Source organism: Nansenia antarctica, assembly GCF_963989245.1.
Source record: "Nansenia antarctica genome assembly, chromosome: 3".
NCBI lineage: Eukaryota > Metazoa > Chordata > Actinopteri > Argentiniformes > Microstomatidae > Nansenia > Nansenia antarctica.
This window is the reverse complement of record NC_137688.1, coordinates 21,708,624-21,724,208: the sequence shown is the minus strand read 5'-3', so window position 1 is coordinate 21,724,208 and position 15,585 is coordinate 21,708,624. Positions and strand designations below refer to the sequence as shown.

The 15,585-nt window shown below is 45.7% G+C and overlaps 4 protein-coding genes across 5 annotated transcripts; 3 read left to right on the top strand and 1 right to left on the bottom strand.

Annotated features, from left to right (window-relative positions):
* Positions 1 to 3,037: 3,037 nt before the first annotated feature.
* On the top strand, positions 3,038 to 4,249 carry tomm5 (translocase of outer mitochondrial membrane 5 homolog (yeast)). Its single transcript, XM_080525450.1, has 2 exons — positions 3,038 to 3,274; positions 3,720 to 4,249. Exons 1-2 carry the CDS (start codon positions 3,154 to 3,156, stop codon positions 3,752 to 3,754), a joined length of 156 nt encoding a protein of 51 aa, XP_080381576.1. The 5' UTR covers positions 3,038 to 3,153; the 3' UTR covers positions 3,755 to 4,249.
* A 921-nt stretch (positions 4,250 to 5,170) lies between these two features.
* On the top strand, positions 5,171 to 7,195 carry LOC308153887 (zinc finger and BTB domain-containing protein 5-like; the record flags this gene model as incomplete). The annotated part of the gene is made up of 1 exon (XM_080527071.1): positions 5,171 to 7,195. One exon carries the CDS (start codon positions 5,171 to 5,173, stop codon positions 7,193 to 7,195), a length of 2,025 nt encoding a protein of 674 aa, XP_080383197.1.
* Positions 7,196 to 8,783: 1,588 nt separating this feature from the next.
* On the top strand, positions 8,784 to 10,784 carry LOC308153886 (zinc finger and BTB domain-containing protein 5-like; the record flags this gene model as incomplete). Its single annotated transcript, XM_080527070.1, has 1 exon — positions 8,784 to 10,784. One exon carries the CDS (start codon positions 8,784 to 8,786, stop codon positions 10,782 to 10,784), a length of 2,001 nt encoding a protein of 666 aa, XP_080383196.1.
* A 298-nt stretch (positions 10,785 to 11,082) lies between these two features.
* grhpra (glyoxylate reductase/hydroxypyruvate reductase a) lies at positions 11,083 to 14,525 on the bottom strand. 2 transcript variants are annotated; one of them, XM_080525670.1, is made up of 9 exons: positions 14,405 to 14,525; positions 13,543 to 13,673; positions 13,353 to 13,425; positions 13,051 to 13,167; positions 12,777 to 12,865; positions 12,531 to 12,632; positions 12,229 to 12,364; positions 12,016 to 12,146; positions 11,083 to 11,817 (listed from the first exon to the last, which is right to left on the bottom strand). In XM_080525670.1, exons 1-9 carry the CDS (start codon positions 14,488 to 14,490, stop codon positions 11,696 to 11,698), a joined length of 987 nt encoding a protein of 328 aa, XP_080381796.1. In that variant the 5' UTR covers positions 14,491 to 14,525; the 3' UTR covers positions 11,083 to 11,695. The 2 variants fall into 2 exon arrangements, with proteins under 2 accessions (XP_080381796.1, XP_080381797.1); XM_080525671.1 differs by having other exon boundaries at positions 14,399 to 14,452.
* Positions 14,526 to 15,585: the final 1,060 nt, after the last annotated feature.

Here is a 15,585-nt window from a genome sequence, read left to right as displayed (position 1 = left end):
CAGGCAGGCAGGCAGGCAGGCAGGCAGGCTGGCAGGCAGGCAGGCAGGCAGGCATGCAGGCAGGCAGACAGCGAGTCTTTCCTGATGTGCCAGTCCTGCCAGTCTCATTTCTCCTCTGGCTGAGTGACCTCACAGCATCAGCTCCTATCACATGTTCTGCCATACATCCCTGAGTCATCAAGCAGCGCCTGCAGCACTGGCATAGCAGAGGCACACGCGCACGCTCGCGCACACACACACACACACACACACACACACACACACACACACACACACACACACGTGTGTGCACGTGTGTGCCCCCTGGTCTTAAGCATAGATTTGTTTTTCTTGGTTGATTCACTTACTTTAGACAAATGGACTTGTTGTAAGTCGCTTTTAAATAAACATTTTTATTTTTTATTTGGATGTTTGTGTGTGTGTGTGTGTGTGTGTTGTTGTTGTTGTTGTTGTTGTTGTTGTTGTTGTTGTTGTTGTGTGTGTGTGTGTGTGTGTGTGTGTGTGTCCTTTCCTTTCCTGTCCAGTAGCATGTATATGTTGTGTACGTACGCTATAGAACGTCTATAAAGGGGTCAGAATCCGTGGTCATATTAAATCATGTCATGCATTAAATAAAGGGCCCGGCACGGCAAAACGCATTGTTCCGGTCTAGTTGTGTTGCGCTCGTCTTAATTCGCACGGCATGGTCTAAAACGTGCAGCGCATGAATGTCACATCGACACGCGCAGAGCAAAAACGCATATAGTGTATTTACGAACCTTGTCGACGCCCATTGATAACACCCGCAGACGCGCGACTTGGCTTAAGAGGCCACCGCATCCCTGCTAGACACGACACCTATCACCAGCTGAGGTTCCAGTACAGCTCCGATTTACTGATGGTCAATTTGCGTTCAGTCAGTGACACACATTTCAAGATGCATGCAGAATTCCATTGGCCTGGCCTTGTGTTTGAGACGGGCATGAATGCAAATGAATGAACATCGCTGGCTGCAAAATAAGGCACCGACTCACTATAATAACAATACAAATTCTTGATCTTGCAACTAATGATTTTCTTTTCAATATTGCACCAATAAACATGAATCGGGGACCTCATTTTAATTTGACGATCATCATTTGCCATGGTTTATTTAGATATGTCGAAATAATAAATGTGTTGTAACGTATAAAGTATACATGTTGAACGTTAATATTTCATCAATACTCAGTACCCAACAGATCCAACACTGACCAGTGATTTTATAGGTGGCACCAATAATTTTAGATTAGCCAGTAAACAAAGAAAAAAAATGGTCAGTCTTTTGTTGTTTCCCCGATAATCTTAATCCGATTTAGATCTCTCTCATCTCTCAAAGAGGGACGCGAGTGGACACGCACCTGGTCCACACGAACATTCGGACAGAATCAACATCTTTTTCAAATATGACAAATATCGTCCCCAGATTCTCAGAATCAATGTAAGGTGCACGCCGTGTCACCAGCGCTCCTCCACCATCCATACACTATTGACAATAAGAGAAGAATATCGCAAAAAAGCAAACTCACCTCGTGTTCTAAGAAAGAAACGGACTGGGGTGTGGACTAGTAGGCTATGGCCAGATGGTGTAGAATGAGAAAATATAGAATATCTTGAAAGAATCAGTCGAGTATGTGTCCCGAACGGTGTGGTGTGTGGGGGTTAGGGTTTAGGTTGGATGCTGTCATCGTACTGGGACTGCTCTCTCTCGTCCGCTTAATCCCCGGCCCTGAGCTCAGAATAACCCACCCCCTCCCTCCCTCCCGTCTATGTCTCCTCTCTCTCTCTCTCCCTCTCCTCCACACTCATCACTCCCTCCCTCCCCGTCTGCCTCCAGGACCCCCCTCACAAGGTCACTTTGATTTAGGGCAAGTTAGAGAATGTGATTATTAAGACATGGTAGGCCTAATGCCTAATATATATATATATATATATATATATATATATATATATATATATATACAGCACTATCTGTCCTGTGTTGTCCTGTTTTTGCATTTGTATTTGTATTTGTTTTTGTTCATGTATGTGAAAAAAGCATAAATGCACTTCTGTAATGCCAAAACAAATTCCTATATGTGTCAAGCATAATGGCAATAAACGTTATCTGAATCTGAATCTGAATCTGAATCTAATGTCAACACTACTGTTCCCACTCCACTATTATGTTAGTGTTTTGCCTACTACGATTGCTACCTTATGTTATTGTTGTTGTTGTTATTATTACTTAATTGTTGCACTGTTAAGGAGCTAGTTTGTCCAAAGCATTTCAAGAATTAACCGTCTACGGTTGTATTCTGTACATGAAGAATAAACTTTGATTTGATTTAGATTTACTTTCGATAACAATACTACTACTACTACTACTACTACTACTACTACTACTACTACTACTACTACTACTACTACTACTACTACTACTACTACTACTACTACTACTACTACTACTACTACTACTACTACTACTACTACTACTACTACTACTACTGCTGCTGCTGCTACTACTACTACTACTACTACTACTACTACTACTACTACTACTACTACTACTACTACTACTAATACTAATAATAATAACAATACAAAAAAATAACAATAATAATAATAATTAATATTATTATTGTTGCTTTGGTTGTCGTTATCGATTATATTATTATTATTATTATTATTATTATTATTATTATTATTACAGGCCAAATGATTTGTATTGTTATTCATCATTATTATCGACTTTTATGTTGATAATAAGAAACAACAATAAACGTATGGCTGATGCTGATAATAACAGGTGAATGGGGAGTATTAAGAAATTAACTCCAGATATGTGTCTCCATTTAATAGATTAATAAAAGATATTGTCAATTCAACCCTGTCTTTGGTATGTGCAAATAGACAGGTAACCTACAAATACGTCATCAATATTTCTTGCTTTGACCTCCCCACCGTCGAGATTGTCCCTCTTAGGACACTGTGCTTATCGTGTCAACGCAATTTCCGGATTAAACCATAATACTTCCGTTTACAATTCACCACGATAAACACGCCGGTAAATGATAAAAGAACGTCAAACGGGTCAATCCCAACTGCACATCTAGAGAAGTGATAATATAAGGTGTTTCACCTTCACAGTCCGCAATGCTTAAACTAGAAGGGTTAGGGCCAAAGATGGACCCGGAGGAAATGAAGAAGAAAATGCGACAAGACGTCGTAACCTCCGTGCGCAATTTCCTTATTTACATCGCCCTTCTCCGAGTCAGTAAGTGTCAGAGATGTTCTCTAGCCTAGGATGGCATGTTAGCATGTTGCACAATGAAGCGTTATGGAACCAGAAGTGGTGGTATGTCGTGGATATATGCATAGCTAGTTACACCCCCTAGCTGTGCCGATATCCACGACATACCACGGTTTCGACGGTTACCACATTTATCTATCAATATTTCACAAAAGAAAGACAAGACAAACTTTTAATTAATGTATTTTAATGGAACTGTGTTTTATTGTAAGTGTATTCATCCGCTGAACAGTTGTTTATTGGTTGTTAAGCAACGGTAAGCATGTAACTTCGATAACACGGTAATACAAACTCGTGTGTGTGTGTGTGTGTGTGTGTGTGTGTGTGTGTGTGTGTGTGTGTGTGTGTGTGAGAGAGAGAGTGTGTAAGTGTGTAACCGACATGTTATGTTTACTTCTTGCCATTACAGCCCCTTACGTTTTGAAGAAGTTGGACAGCATATGAGAACAACTACCTCTTCATTACTCCAATCTGGACGTTTACTGCAAAAAAAATGATGGACATCAACATGAAAAAGAGAAACATCACATGATGGATCCAAGATGAAAGACTTACAAGCTACAGCCTTTGGACATTAAACATTAAATGTTGTCATTTGCCAGCCATGTTCATGGTTGTCTTTTTCATTAGTGCCCAGTAAGAGCGAGGAACTGTTTTTTTTTTTTTTTTTTTACAGTGCAACGCATTTATCGACAATATTCGGAATGTCTCCTCTTGTTTAACGAATGGTAATTTTGACACTTGTGTGAAGTGAACCACATGCAATAAAGGGAAGACATTGAAATGTGATTGAATGTCTATGTTTATTGTCAAGGCAGCTTGAAAGCTGTCACTTATTACATTGCAATGTTTAATCTCCTTCAAATGCATTTTTGCCGGGAATATTCAAGTTTAGGTGTAAATACAGGGATACAATGCATGTCAAATTGACCTCAAACACCGTCCGCTGCCTCCCCTCAGACATCATACATGAGGGACTGTTCTCCCAGTCAGCTGTGCAACACGGGGGCGCTGTTGTCCAATGTCTAAGGAGGACGGCAGTGTGAAGTCCAGTAATGCATCCAATTATGTAATTGTATGCACATTCCTATTATTTCAAAGCTAAATGATGCCTATTTTAGCAAACGTTCCAATATGTTTTTCCGATTAATACTGTTAATTGATCATAACTGATGAATAGCAAGCCAGTTTTAGACAGCAGTCCGGTCAGAAGGCTAGACAAGTGATATTCCTTCCGTGTTTTTGTCCAATGTTCCGATGTTTCAAGTCTATCCCGCTCCGGCCGGAGGCGTTCTTCAAGTCCCAACCGGCGTGAAGACCATATTTGGTTCGTGACTACGTCATTCCAGCGCGACGCCGCTTCGCCTGAAGATATGTGTATGTTTATATCTACGGTATGTGAACCACTATCAGTTTGGGCGGAGTCGACAACAAGCCCGCCCCCCCCCATCCTTGCCAAAACCGCGTGCAGAAACGTCTTTCGCAGGCAATAAGATTGTCTAGAAAAGCACATATCAGGTAAAATGAAATACATTCGTTTTTTGGATGTTGACCGCTATGCATATTCGGTTTAGCAAATGAGACACGAGGCTATTCAATTCAGATTAGACTAGAGCCCCCGATAGAAGTCTAGGAGCATGGTGGAGACAGTATGAAGATAGAGTCATAGACAGACAGGTGGAAGGAAACCGCAAGCGTTGATCGGACTGTAATATGCTACTTCCTTTGATCATAACACAATAAAGTGGACTTTATGCCCCCCCACTGACAGCTCTTCATTGGAACAGTTGGTCATTAATTTAGGTTTGGGGTACCTGTCCACTCAGTTTGACAACTCTTTTTATTCATCCTCAAGATAATATGGACTTCCCAGGTCACTTTGAGCATATCTTCCAACAGCTGAACCACCAGCGCACTCACGGTCAGCTCTGTGACTGTGTGATTCTGGTGGGCAGTCAACGCTTCAGGGCCCACCGCTCCGTCTTAGCAGCCTGCAGCACACACTTCAAGGCCCTTCTGACCACGGCGGACGGGGATGACGGTGGTGGAGGGGGTGGGGGCGGGGGCGCTAGTGTGATGGTGCTGGACCCGGAGGTGGTGACGTCTGAGGCTTTCGCTGCCCTGCTGGACATGATCTACACCTCCACTCTCACCCTGGGGGCCTCCAACGTGATGGACGTGCTCCTAGCTGCCTCCCACCTGCACCTCAACACAGTGGTCAGGGCCTGCAAGCACAACCTTGCCTCCCGCAAGTTCCCCACATCACCCCCCCATGGTTGGAGGTCGTCAGTGCATACAGTGGACCAGCACATGAGGCAGTCTCCATCGCAGACGGCAGCCATTGCTGTGGTCAACTCCAGGCAGCCGAGGTCAGTCCTTCTCCAGCAGCTAGGACTCAGCCTGGACAGCTCTGCTCTGGAAGAAGGCCTCAACAAGGGAGAGGCTGGGGTGGAGGCTAGCCAGGCTGGAGGCAGGGATGGTGGGGTCGAGACTGATGTTGGTGTGGAGCAGCAGACTGCCTCCCCCACTAAACGCCTCCACAAACGCAAGTCCTCCTCTCCCCAAGCGTTTCATGAGGAGAGGCCCAGCAAGCAGAGAACCAGCAGGCTCACTGTGGAGGACCTTAGGGAGAGCTCTCCAAGGGTGACCAGGAGTATCGCATGTAGAGATGGAGCAGAGGAGCTTCCCTCCCCAGACTCCCTAAAGACAGACGAGGGCTTCTTGCTGGAGAGAGAAGGTGCAGAGGAGGAGGAGGAGAAGTATGAGACAACTAGGGGAGAATCAGCACAAGAGGAAATTCAGCTGCCTAGCCAATCAGATAGCAGTGTTGGGAGGACGCAGTGGGATGGCAAAGGAGAGGGTCACCCAGACGGCTTGCTAGTGGATGGAGGGATTATGGTTAAAGTGAAAGTGGGAGAGGAGGAAGAGGAGGAGCAGAAGGTAGTTGTGGTGAAGAGTGAACACCTCAGCTGTTCATATCCAGAGATGCCAGTTGAGCCCAATGATCCTCCGTCCCCAACGGAGGACAACAGCAACCCTCTGGATGAACCAGCGAATGATGGGAAAGTCACACCCAGCCTAAATGAAGACGGCCAAACCTCAACAAACCTCAGATCAAGCACTGATCCCCAGACAGAGACACACAAAGAGGGGTCAAATGATGATGAGGGCATAGACAACCTGGAAGATCTGGGTCTTTCCTGCATCCTTAGCCCCAGAAGCCAGTGGGGCAGTGGGGCAGTTAGGGAGGAGAGAGTGCCTAACACCACCTTCAGTGAAGTTCATGTAGAAGGTAGAGAGACTGGTGGATCAGCACATAACTTGGAGACAACAAACACCCTCCCTTCCTCCTCCTCCTCCCTTATGTTCCCAGTGACATCTGTTCCCTACCACCAGATTCTGACTGGCGAGAGCCAAAGTTTCAGCAACACCCTCATGCTCCAGCCCACCAAGGACGTACTAGGTGGGTTCCTGAAGGGTGTAGGGCCAAGCCTGGGCAGTCTCAGTCTACACCCTTCCCTCTCTCGACCCAACATGTGTGAGATAACCAGAGGAGGGGGCAGCTTAGGGATGCCAGCTCTCCGTCGCATTGCCCCAAAATTTACCCCAAACTCTGAAGCCCAAACAGACGGCACCCAGCCACAGGATGCCTCTTCATCCTCCGTGCCAGCAGCTCTCCCTGCTCTCACCAGAGCCTCAGATGACATCCTGTCCAAGTGTAAGAAGGCCCTGATGGAGCATAATGTCATTGTGGTGGGGGGGACGAGGAAGTATGGCTGCCGGATCTGCTGTAAGACCTTCCTGACACTGACAGACTGTAAGAAGCACATCCGTCTGCACATGGGTGAGAAGTCCAAACGCTTCAGTCAATCCTCCCACCTGTGAAGCACTCCAAGACCATCTGCCTGCGCTGGAAGAGCAGTCACCTCCCAGTGACCCTGCTCTAAGGCCAACCAAACCAAGACATTATTTGAGTGGTGTTTGTTATGACTTTTTGATGCACTTTTTAGGACTTGGGGACTCTTGATGGGGACAACTTGATGTTGTCTGTTTTTGTTCATGGTAGTCTTTTTCATTAGTGCTCAGTAACAGCAAACTACTGACTTTTTTTTGTTTTGTTACAGTGCAAAGCATTCATTGACAATATTCAGAATGTCTCCTCTTCGTGGAAAGAATGATAATGTTGCCACTTATGTGAGCCCCATGCAATAAAGGGAAGACGTGGAAATGTGTTTGAATGTCTGTTTATTGTCAAGCCACCATGAGAGCTGTCACTTATTACATCGCAATGTTTTATCTGCTTCAAATGCATTTTTTTGCTGGGAATATTCAGGTTTATGTGTAAATACAGGGCTGGAAAGTATGCCAAATTGACCTCAAACACCGTCCGCTGCCTACCCTCAGACATGAGACAAGTACTGTTCTCCTAATCAGCTGTGCCACACGGGGGCTGTGCCACACGGGGGCGCTGTTGTCTACTTTTTAAGGAGGACGGCAGTGTTAAGTCCAGTAATGCATCCAATAATGTCGCACATTCCTATGATTTCAAAGCAAAATGATGCCTATTTTAGCAGATGTTACCACATGTTTTTTTCCCCGATCTATATTGTTAATTGAAAGTGTAAGACGAATAGCAGATCAGTTTTAGACAGCAGTCCAGTCAGACGACGAGACAAGTCGCGACCGCGCCGCTCGTCATCAGCGTCCCTCAGTGTTGTTGTGCGATGATGTTTGACGTCTCGTGTCGTCATTCAGCCGCGACGCCGCTTCGCCTGAACTACCATACATATTATACATACGTTTCTATATTTATCTAACATACATATTATACATACGTTTATAGATTTATCTAACTGAACTACCATACATATTATACATACGTTTAGATATTTATCTAACCTACTGTCCGTTTGGGCGGAGTCGCGCTATCTGTCTTAAGACAATAGGCCCGCCCCCTCTCATCCTCGCAAAAACCATCTCCTGAAACATCTTCTGCAGACAAGAAAATTGTCTAGAAAAGCACATATGAGGTAAAATGATAAACATTCGTTTTTTTGGACGCTGACCGCTATGCATACTTGTAGTACTCGATTAGCAAAAGAGACACGAGGCTATTCAATTCAGCGACTCAAGACCTCCGACAGAAGTCTAGGAGGATGGTGGGTACTGGGCAGTAGTGCCAGACAGGTGGACGGAAACTGCAATTCAAGCGTTGATCGGGTCAATTAATTAGTATAACGAACTGTAATATGCTACTTCCTTTGATCATAACATAATGAAGTGTACTGCATGCCCCCCCACTAACAGTGTTTCCTTGTAACAGTTGGTCATTCATAGATTTAGGTTTATTTTATGGCATATATATTTTGAGATGTCCAACCAAAAGTGATGCGCCCAGTGATCCATGCACCTACCTGTTTGGGGTACTTGTCCACTCAGTTTAACAACTCTTTTTTTTCATCCTCAGGATAATATGAACTTCCCAGGTCACTTTGAGCATATCTTCCAACAGCTGAACCACCAGCGCACTCACGGTCAGCTCTGTGACTGTGTGATTCTGGTGGGCAGTCAACGCTTCAGGGCCCACCGCTCCGTCTTAGCAGCCTGCAGCACACACTTCAAGGCCCTTCTAACCACGGCGGACGGGGATGACGGTGGTGGAGGCGGAGGCACTAGTGTGATGGAGCTGGACCAGGAGGTGGTGACGTCTGAGGCTTTCGCTGCCCTGCTGGACATGATTTACACCTCCACTCTCACCCTGGGGGCCTCCAACGTGATGGACGTGCTCCTAGCTGCCTCCCACCTGCACCTCAACACAGTGGTCAGGGCCTGCAAGCACAACCTCACCTCCCGCAACTTCCCCACATCACCCCCCCGTGGTTGGAGGTCATCAGTGCATACAGTGGACCAGCACATGAGGCAGTCTCCATCGCAGACGGCAGCCATTGCTGTGGAGGCTAGCCAGGCTGGAGGCAGGGATGGTGGGGTCGAGACTGATGTTGGTGTGGAGCAGCAGGCTGCCTCCCCCACTAAACGCCTCCACAAACGCAAGTCCTCCTCTCCCCAGGCGTTTCATGAGAGGCCCAGCAAGCAGAGAACCAGCAGGCTCACTGTGGAGGACCTTAGGGAGAGCTCTCCAAGGGTGACCAGGAGTATCGCATGTAGAAATGGAGCAGAGGAGCATCCCTCCCCAGACTCCCTAAAGACAGACGAGGGCTTCTTGCTGGAGAGAGAAGGTGCAGAGGAGGAGGAGGAGGAGGAGAAGTATGAGACAACTAGGGGAGAATTGTCACAAGAGGAGATTCAGCTCCCGAGCCAATCAGATAGCAGAGTGGGGACTCAGGGGGATGACAAGGGAGAGGGTCACGCAGACAGCTTGCTGGAGGATGGAGGGATTATGGTTAAAGTGAAAGTGGGAGAGGAGGAGGAGGAAGAGGAGGAGCAGAAGGTGGTTGTGGTGAAGAGTGAACACCTCAGCTGTTTGTCTCCAGAGACGCCAGGTGATGACCCTCCGTCCCCAACGGAGGACAACAGCAACCCTCTGGATGAACCAGCGAATGATGGGAAAGTCACAAGCAGCCTAAATGAAGACGACCAAAACTCAACAAACCTCAGATCATGCGCTGATTCCCAGACAGAGACACACAAAGAGGGGGCAAATGATGACGAGGGCCTAGACAGCTTGGGAGATCTGGGTCTTTCTTGCATCCTTATCCCCAGAAGCCAGTGGGGCAGTGGGGCAGTTAGGGAGGAGAGAGTGCCTAACACCACCTTCAGTGAAGTTCAGGTAGAAGGTGGAGAGACTGGTGGATCAGCTCATAACTTGGAGACAACAAACACCTTCCCTTCCTCCTCCTCCTCCCTTATGTTCCCAGTGACATCTGTTCCCTACCAGCAGATTCTGGCTGGCGAGAGCCAAAGTTTCAGCAACACCCTCATCCTCCAGCCCACCAAGGACGTGCTAGGTGGGTTCCTGGAGGGTGTAGGGCCAAGCCTGGGCAGTCTCAGTCTACACCCTTCCCTCTCTCGACTCAACATGTGTGAGATAACCAGAGGAGGGGGCTGCATAGGGGTGCCAGCTTTCCGTCGCATTGCCCCAAAAGTGACCCCCAACTCTGAAGCCCAAACAGACGGCACCCAGCCACAGGATGCCTCTTCATCCTCTGTGCCAGCAGCTCTCCCTGCTCTCACCAGAGCCTCAGATGACGTCCTGTCCAAGTGTAAGAAGGCCCTGATGGAGCATGATGTCATTGTGGTGGAGGGGACAAGAAAGTACGCCTGCCGTATCTGCTGTAAGACCTTCCTGACACTGACAGACTGTAAGAAGCACATCCGCGTGCACACGGGGGAGAAGCCCTACGCCTGCCTCAAGTGTGGCAAACGCTTCAGTCAATCCTCCCACCTGTACAAGCACTCTGTGTCCAGCACATGTCTGCGCTGGAAGAGCGGTCACCTCCCAGCGACCCTGCTCTAAGACCTACCAAACCAAGACCTTTTTAATGCAGTATTTAGGACTTGGAGACTCTTGGTATGGTTTGACATTCATGTTCAGAAGAAATGTTAATCATTCAAAGTTAATATTGAACACTACTGTGTTGTAATAAACTGACTGCTGTCTGTTAAATGTAATCAATATGTATTCATTAAAACTTTATAACTTTTGATAAGGAAAATAACAATGGACTGTTACATTGATGAACTCATTCATTCCTTGACGGAGAGACGGACAATGACAGACAGCATTAGAGAAAATTGGAGTGATGAGACACAATTTAACGGAGCATGTCGAGTACATAAGAACATGCAGAGTGCTAGAGACAATCTGTGACACGTTTCTCAATAAGAAACATTCAACTGGAATGAAAACACACACTAACGACTCAATTCATTCACTTAGTAAAGTAAACAGTTAAATCCATCAGAAATGAATTGTTAGAATAATTCATTGTTAGAATAGTTAGATCTTAACAACAACAGTACAGTAGCTACAGATCCGTTCTATACCTTTCTACATGTTGACCCTTGAGAAGTACAGTAAGAGTAGTATGTGTTGGGGTTTCCAACGGTGCAACATGTGTGCAACAATGGTGCAACATTGTATTTCCTCACTCAAAATACTAAGTCAAGTATCACTGATGAGTTATTTGATACAAACACTACGATCTAAGGTGAAAATCTGAAATTAATTTAGTGTTAGGATGTTAATACATCAACAACATTCTAACAGCCATTTATTCCTGGACACAGGAGTGACTTCTCATCCCTTAACTGTTAATGAATACTGATTGGGTGAGAAAACCCCTACTCCCTAAACAGCTTCAGTTTATGAAACTGTGGCTCAATAGGCTTCAAGACGAGGCAGATGGTGTGGAGGTGTTGGTGGCACTAGAAGATGAGTTCACTGGGCATGTCTGTGCCCTGTAGGCCTGCCAGCAGATTGTGGGCAGACAGCTCTGCCATGGTGCCCCGTGTGGAGTAGGTGGCACTGCCGATATGAGGCAAGACCACTGTAGGGGAAGAGACAGGAGAGACGGCTGTTAGTCATCACATATACCATTAACTAAGCATCTGGAATCTGGTCATTTTTACTGATAAGTTCCAGAGGTCAATAAATTGTTGAAATTCCTATTTGATACTAGAAAGATTAGAGGGGCATATCTAAATAAACGTGCTTTCCTCCTCATGTCCTTTCTGTTCATACTCACCGCAGTTTTTGAGGGTGAGGAGGGGGTGGTCTGTGGGGAGTGGCTCTGGTGTTGTGACGTCCAGCCCAGCTGCAGCTATCTGGCCGCTGGACAGGGCCTGGTATAGATCCTCTTGATTCACAACCGCACCCCTACAACACACACACACAAACATCAGCTCATTTCAAAACGCTATCATTATGTCCTCCACATGGCGGTGCTCCTCCACTCTACCTGCTGGTGTTGATGAAGACTCCAGTGCTCTTCATCTTACTGAAGAAGGCCTGGTCACACAGCCCCTGGGTCGCCGGCGTGAGGGAGCAGGACACAACGACGAAATCACTCTCAGCCACCAACGTGTCCAAGGGTACTGTTACATAGAGAAGAGAGGGGGATTAGATCAACCTACAGCTCAACAGCTCTTTTCCTCTCCTTCATGGCTCTTATCTATTTATTTCTCCCTCCCATCCCCTCTATTCTCCACCACTATCTCCTTTTTGTAACCTCCCCCTCTCTATAGTCTTTCCTCTCCTCACCATATTCTCCCTCCACTTCTGCAGCCTGTGATTTGGCTGTTCTCCCAGAGTACAGGAGTCTCTTCACTCCAAAAGGTTTCAGTCTCCTGGCGATGGCCATACCTGAGGAAAAACAACAGACAGCCCATCGACTCATTCAGAAGCCATTCAACCGATTGACATCACATTACTGTATATACTGTATATATAACCTGAACTCTACAGGAGTCACAGGATCCAATCTACCAATCAACCACGGTTCTTTACCTATGCGCCCCAGTCCAATGACCCCAACCGTACTGCCAGACAGACCATAACCACACAACCAGAGGGGTTTCCATGTGCTCCAACCACCACTGAGAGATAGATGAACAGAGAGAGAGAGAGAGAAAGAGGGAGAGGGGGGGATTCTGTTATGGTCATATTCATTCAGATGTTATGAAGTACAGTATTTCACTAAAAGACCAGTCATTAAAAAACAGTAGAGTGAAGATCTGAAGTTGAAGATGAGAGCGTGACGAAGGTAAATAAACAGACTAACTTCTTAACCTCCTCCACTCCCTCCGGTAGCCGTCGGGCCGTGGCTAGGAGCAGAGCGACAGTCAGCTCTGCCGTGGCGTCAGTCAGGACATCGGGAGTGTACCCCACACGCACCCCACTGCCAGGGACCAGGGGGAGAAGGTGGCAAAAATCAGAAACTATGAGACAGTGACTTACTTTTAATTTTATTTTATTTGGGTCAATCATAGCCCAAGACTCTTGACTGCAGTCATCAAGAGACCAATTGTTACTTGCTGATGCATAATTCCTGTAGGTAAATGGTCATGAAAATTAGCATATTACCGCTTCTTGATCTCGTTGAGTGCCATGTGGTCAAATCCGACAGACAGGGTACTGATCACCTTCAGGTTTGGTCCTGAGCAGAAATAAGGTATTGAATAATTCAGCTTAAAAGAGAGTAGATAGGGTCCAAAATGTTGGAAATTGAAAAATGAGAAATAGAAGCTAATCTATCCATGGCTTCGTTCAGTACCTGCTGCCTCCAGAACCTCAGCATCGATCCGGTCTGACAGCAAGCACAGCAGTCCATGAGCTCCAGCCACGCCCTGCAGAAGCTCCGCCCTGGGGACAGGTTCATCGGAGTCCCACAAGGACACCTTACAACTGTTTCCATGGACACCGTGGGGAGAGGAGGGAGAGAAGACAAAAAACTCAAATTTACTCAAACTCAAAGTCATATGTTATGTAGTTCTAAGTCAGTGTGAGAGTATGTATAATATATTATACATATTATGTGACACATTTCTTTCATTTGGATTATAAATCAACTATGCCACATACTCTCAACTGTGCCCATGTTTATTTTATTTTAATGTGCTTAGTTTGTCTGTGTTTTCCCCTTTACCTTTATTTTAATATGTATTCTACCATTTATTTTTCCATAGGTGCTTGTATAGAGCCAGGCAAGCAAGCCTACCATGATACTGAATGTGACCTGAAGAAAGGTCACAAGCAAGTGCAACTTCAGTGAACTACAACTTTCAGAACACTGTAACATTACCCTGCTTGTGCTTGTGCGTGTGCGTGCTTGTGCGTGTGTGTGTGTGTGTGTGTGTGTGTGTGTGTGTGTGTGTGTGTGTGTGTGTGTGTGTGTGTGTGTGTGTGTGTGTGTGTGTGTGTGTGTGTGTGTGAATCAATGCAGTAGGTTAAACAGGAAAGGTTAAGGTTGAGTTTAGGACTGGCCTTGCAGTAATGGAGTTTGATAGCAGATTATTGCTGCTGATAACCATAATGATGACAGGCATGCACGAGCTCGACAAAGTTACAGCGCATAATAAAAAGCATATCTAAAAGAGCGTTAGCTTAAGCGACAGATAAAGTACACGTACACGTACACTCCTGCCTGGGAGAGGATCTTCATCCCCTCTTGCGGAATGCGTCTCGTTACGAAAACCTTCATGAGATTTTGCGCTGTATGCATCCTGCGACGACGAGGAAATCAGAATTTAAGCAGCTTGAAGCAACGAATGAAAGTATGTACGTTCAGTACACTAGTGTTCCGCCACTAATATGCGCACTACCGGACCACACGTGACTTCACACACTGCGCTCCGCGGACCAGGAAGTGTTGGCTACTCTGGGTGTGTTCGTAAATATGCTCACCGAAGCGCACCCGTGGTGCTCTCTGATCGTTCGGAAATTTAACTGATTTCAGTTGAAACCAGTGCAGATTTCCAGAGCGTACTTACGAACGCACCCTATAGTACGAGTACGCCTGCGTAAAAGTTTCCTTTGAACGTTGAGGTAGACTGGCCCAATTACTTACTGTGTGAATCATGTGCCTCAAATCTTTGATAAGAGCTTTTTAAAAATTATTATTATGAGTTACTTATTTGCAGTATATAGAAGAACATGAAGTGTGTGTTATATTACTTGCACTCAAACCTGGATCGCTGCACTCGCATACTCGCCTGTCCGAGTATGCAAGTTTACAGTAGGCTATGCAAGCTTTGCACATGTGAAATTGAGTATGTAGAAAATGCCATGATGTCATACTAGATGTGGCTTCTCATGAATTCACTTCACTCTATTCAGGATGTCCTTTCCGATTTTAATTCCACAATTCAAAACAGCAGGTAAGGGAGGCAGGCAGTAGCGAAATTGAACCAATTATTACCATGAACAACATGGCAGAGTTACACAGATCATGATTTCTCAGTATGAATGACATGTACAACTCTGTTCCGAGGGGCAAGTCGAAAAGCAAGGGGCACTCGAAAAAGAGGTTTAGGGGTAAAAAAAAATAAGAAATGGGATTGGGCCTGTTGAAATGTGTTGCTTTTTGCATACTTTTTTTTTTTTTACCAAACATGGCCTAAATAGTGTGTCATATGGTTCGTATGCAGTATATAGCCTACTTTTAGTAATCAGTAGGCAGTATGAATATTTATGGACACAGCCTATCTCATTGGATTACATTGGCCAGGATTGCTTAACCCTTTTAACACTATTATTAATTATTAATCAAACATTCCTCCTGTGATTTATTAATCAAACAATTGCCTGTGATTTTGTT

Coding starts and splice junctions, on each gene's coding strand:
- tomm5 (XM_080525450.1), top strand. CDS start 3,154: ATGCTTAAACTAGAAGGGTTAGGGCCAAAGATGGACCCGGAGGAAATG. Junction 3,275..3,719: donor CATCGCCCTTCTCCGAGTCA/GTAAGTGTCAGA, acceptor TTGCCATTACAG/CCCCTTACGTTTTGAAGAAG.
- grhpra (XM_080525670.1), bottom strand. CDS start 14,490: ATGCATACAGCGCAAAATCTCATGAAGGTTTTCGTAACGAGACGCATT. Junction 13,168..13,352: donor CTCAACGAGATCAAGAAGCG/GTAATATGCTAA, acceptor GGTCCCTGGCAG/TGGGGTGCGTGTGGGGTACA. Junction 12,633..12,776: donor CATTGGACTGGGGCGCATAG/GTAAAGAACCGT, acceptor GTTTTTCCTCAG/GTATGGCCATCGCCAGGAGA.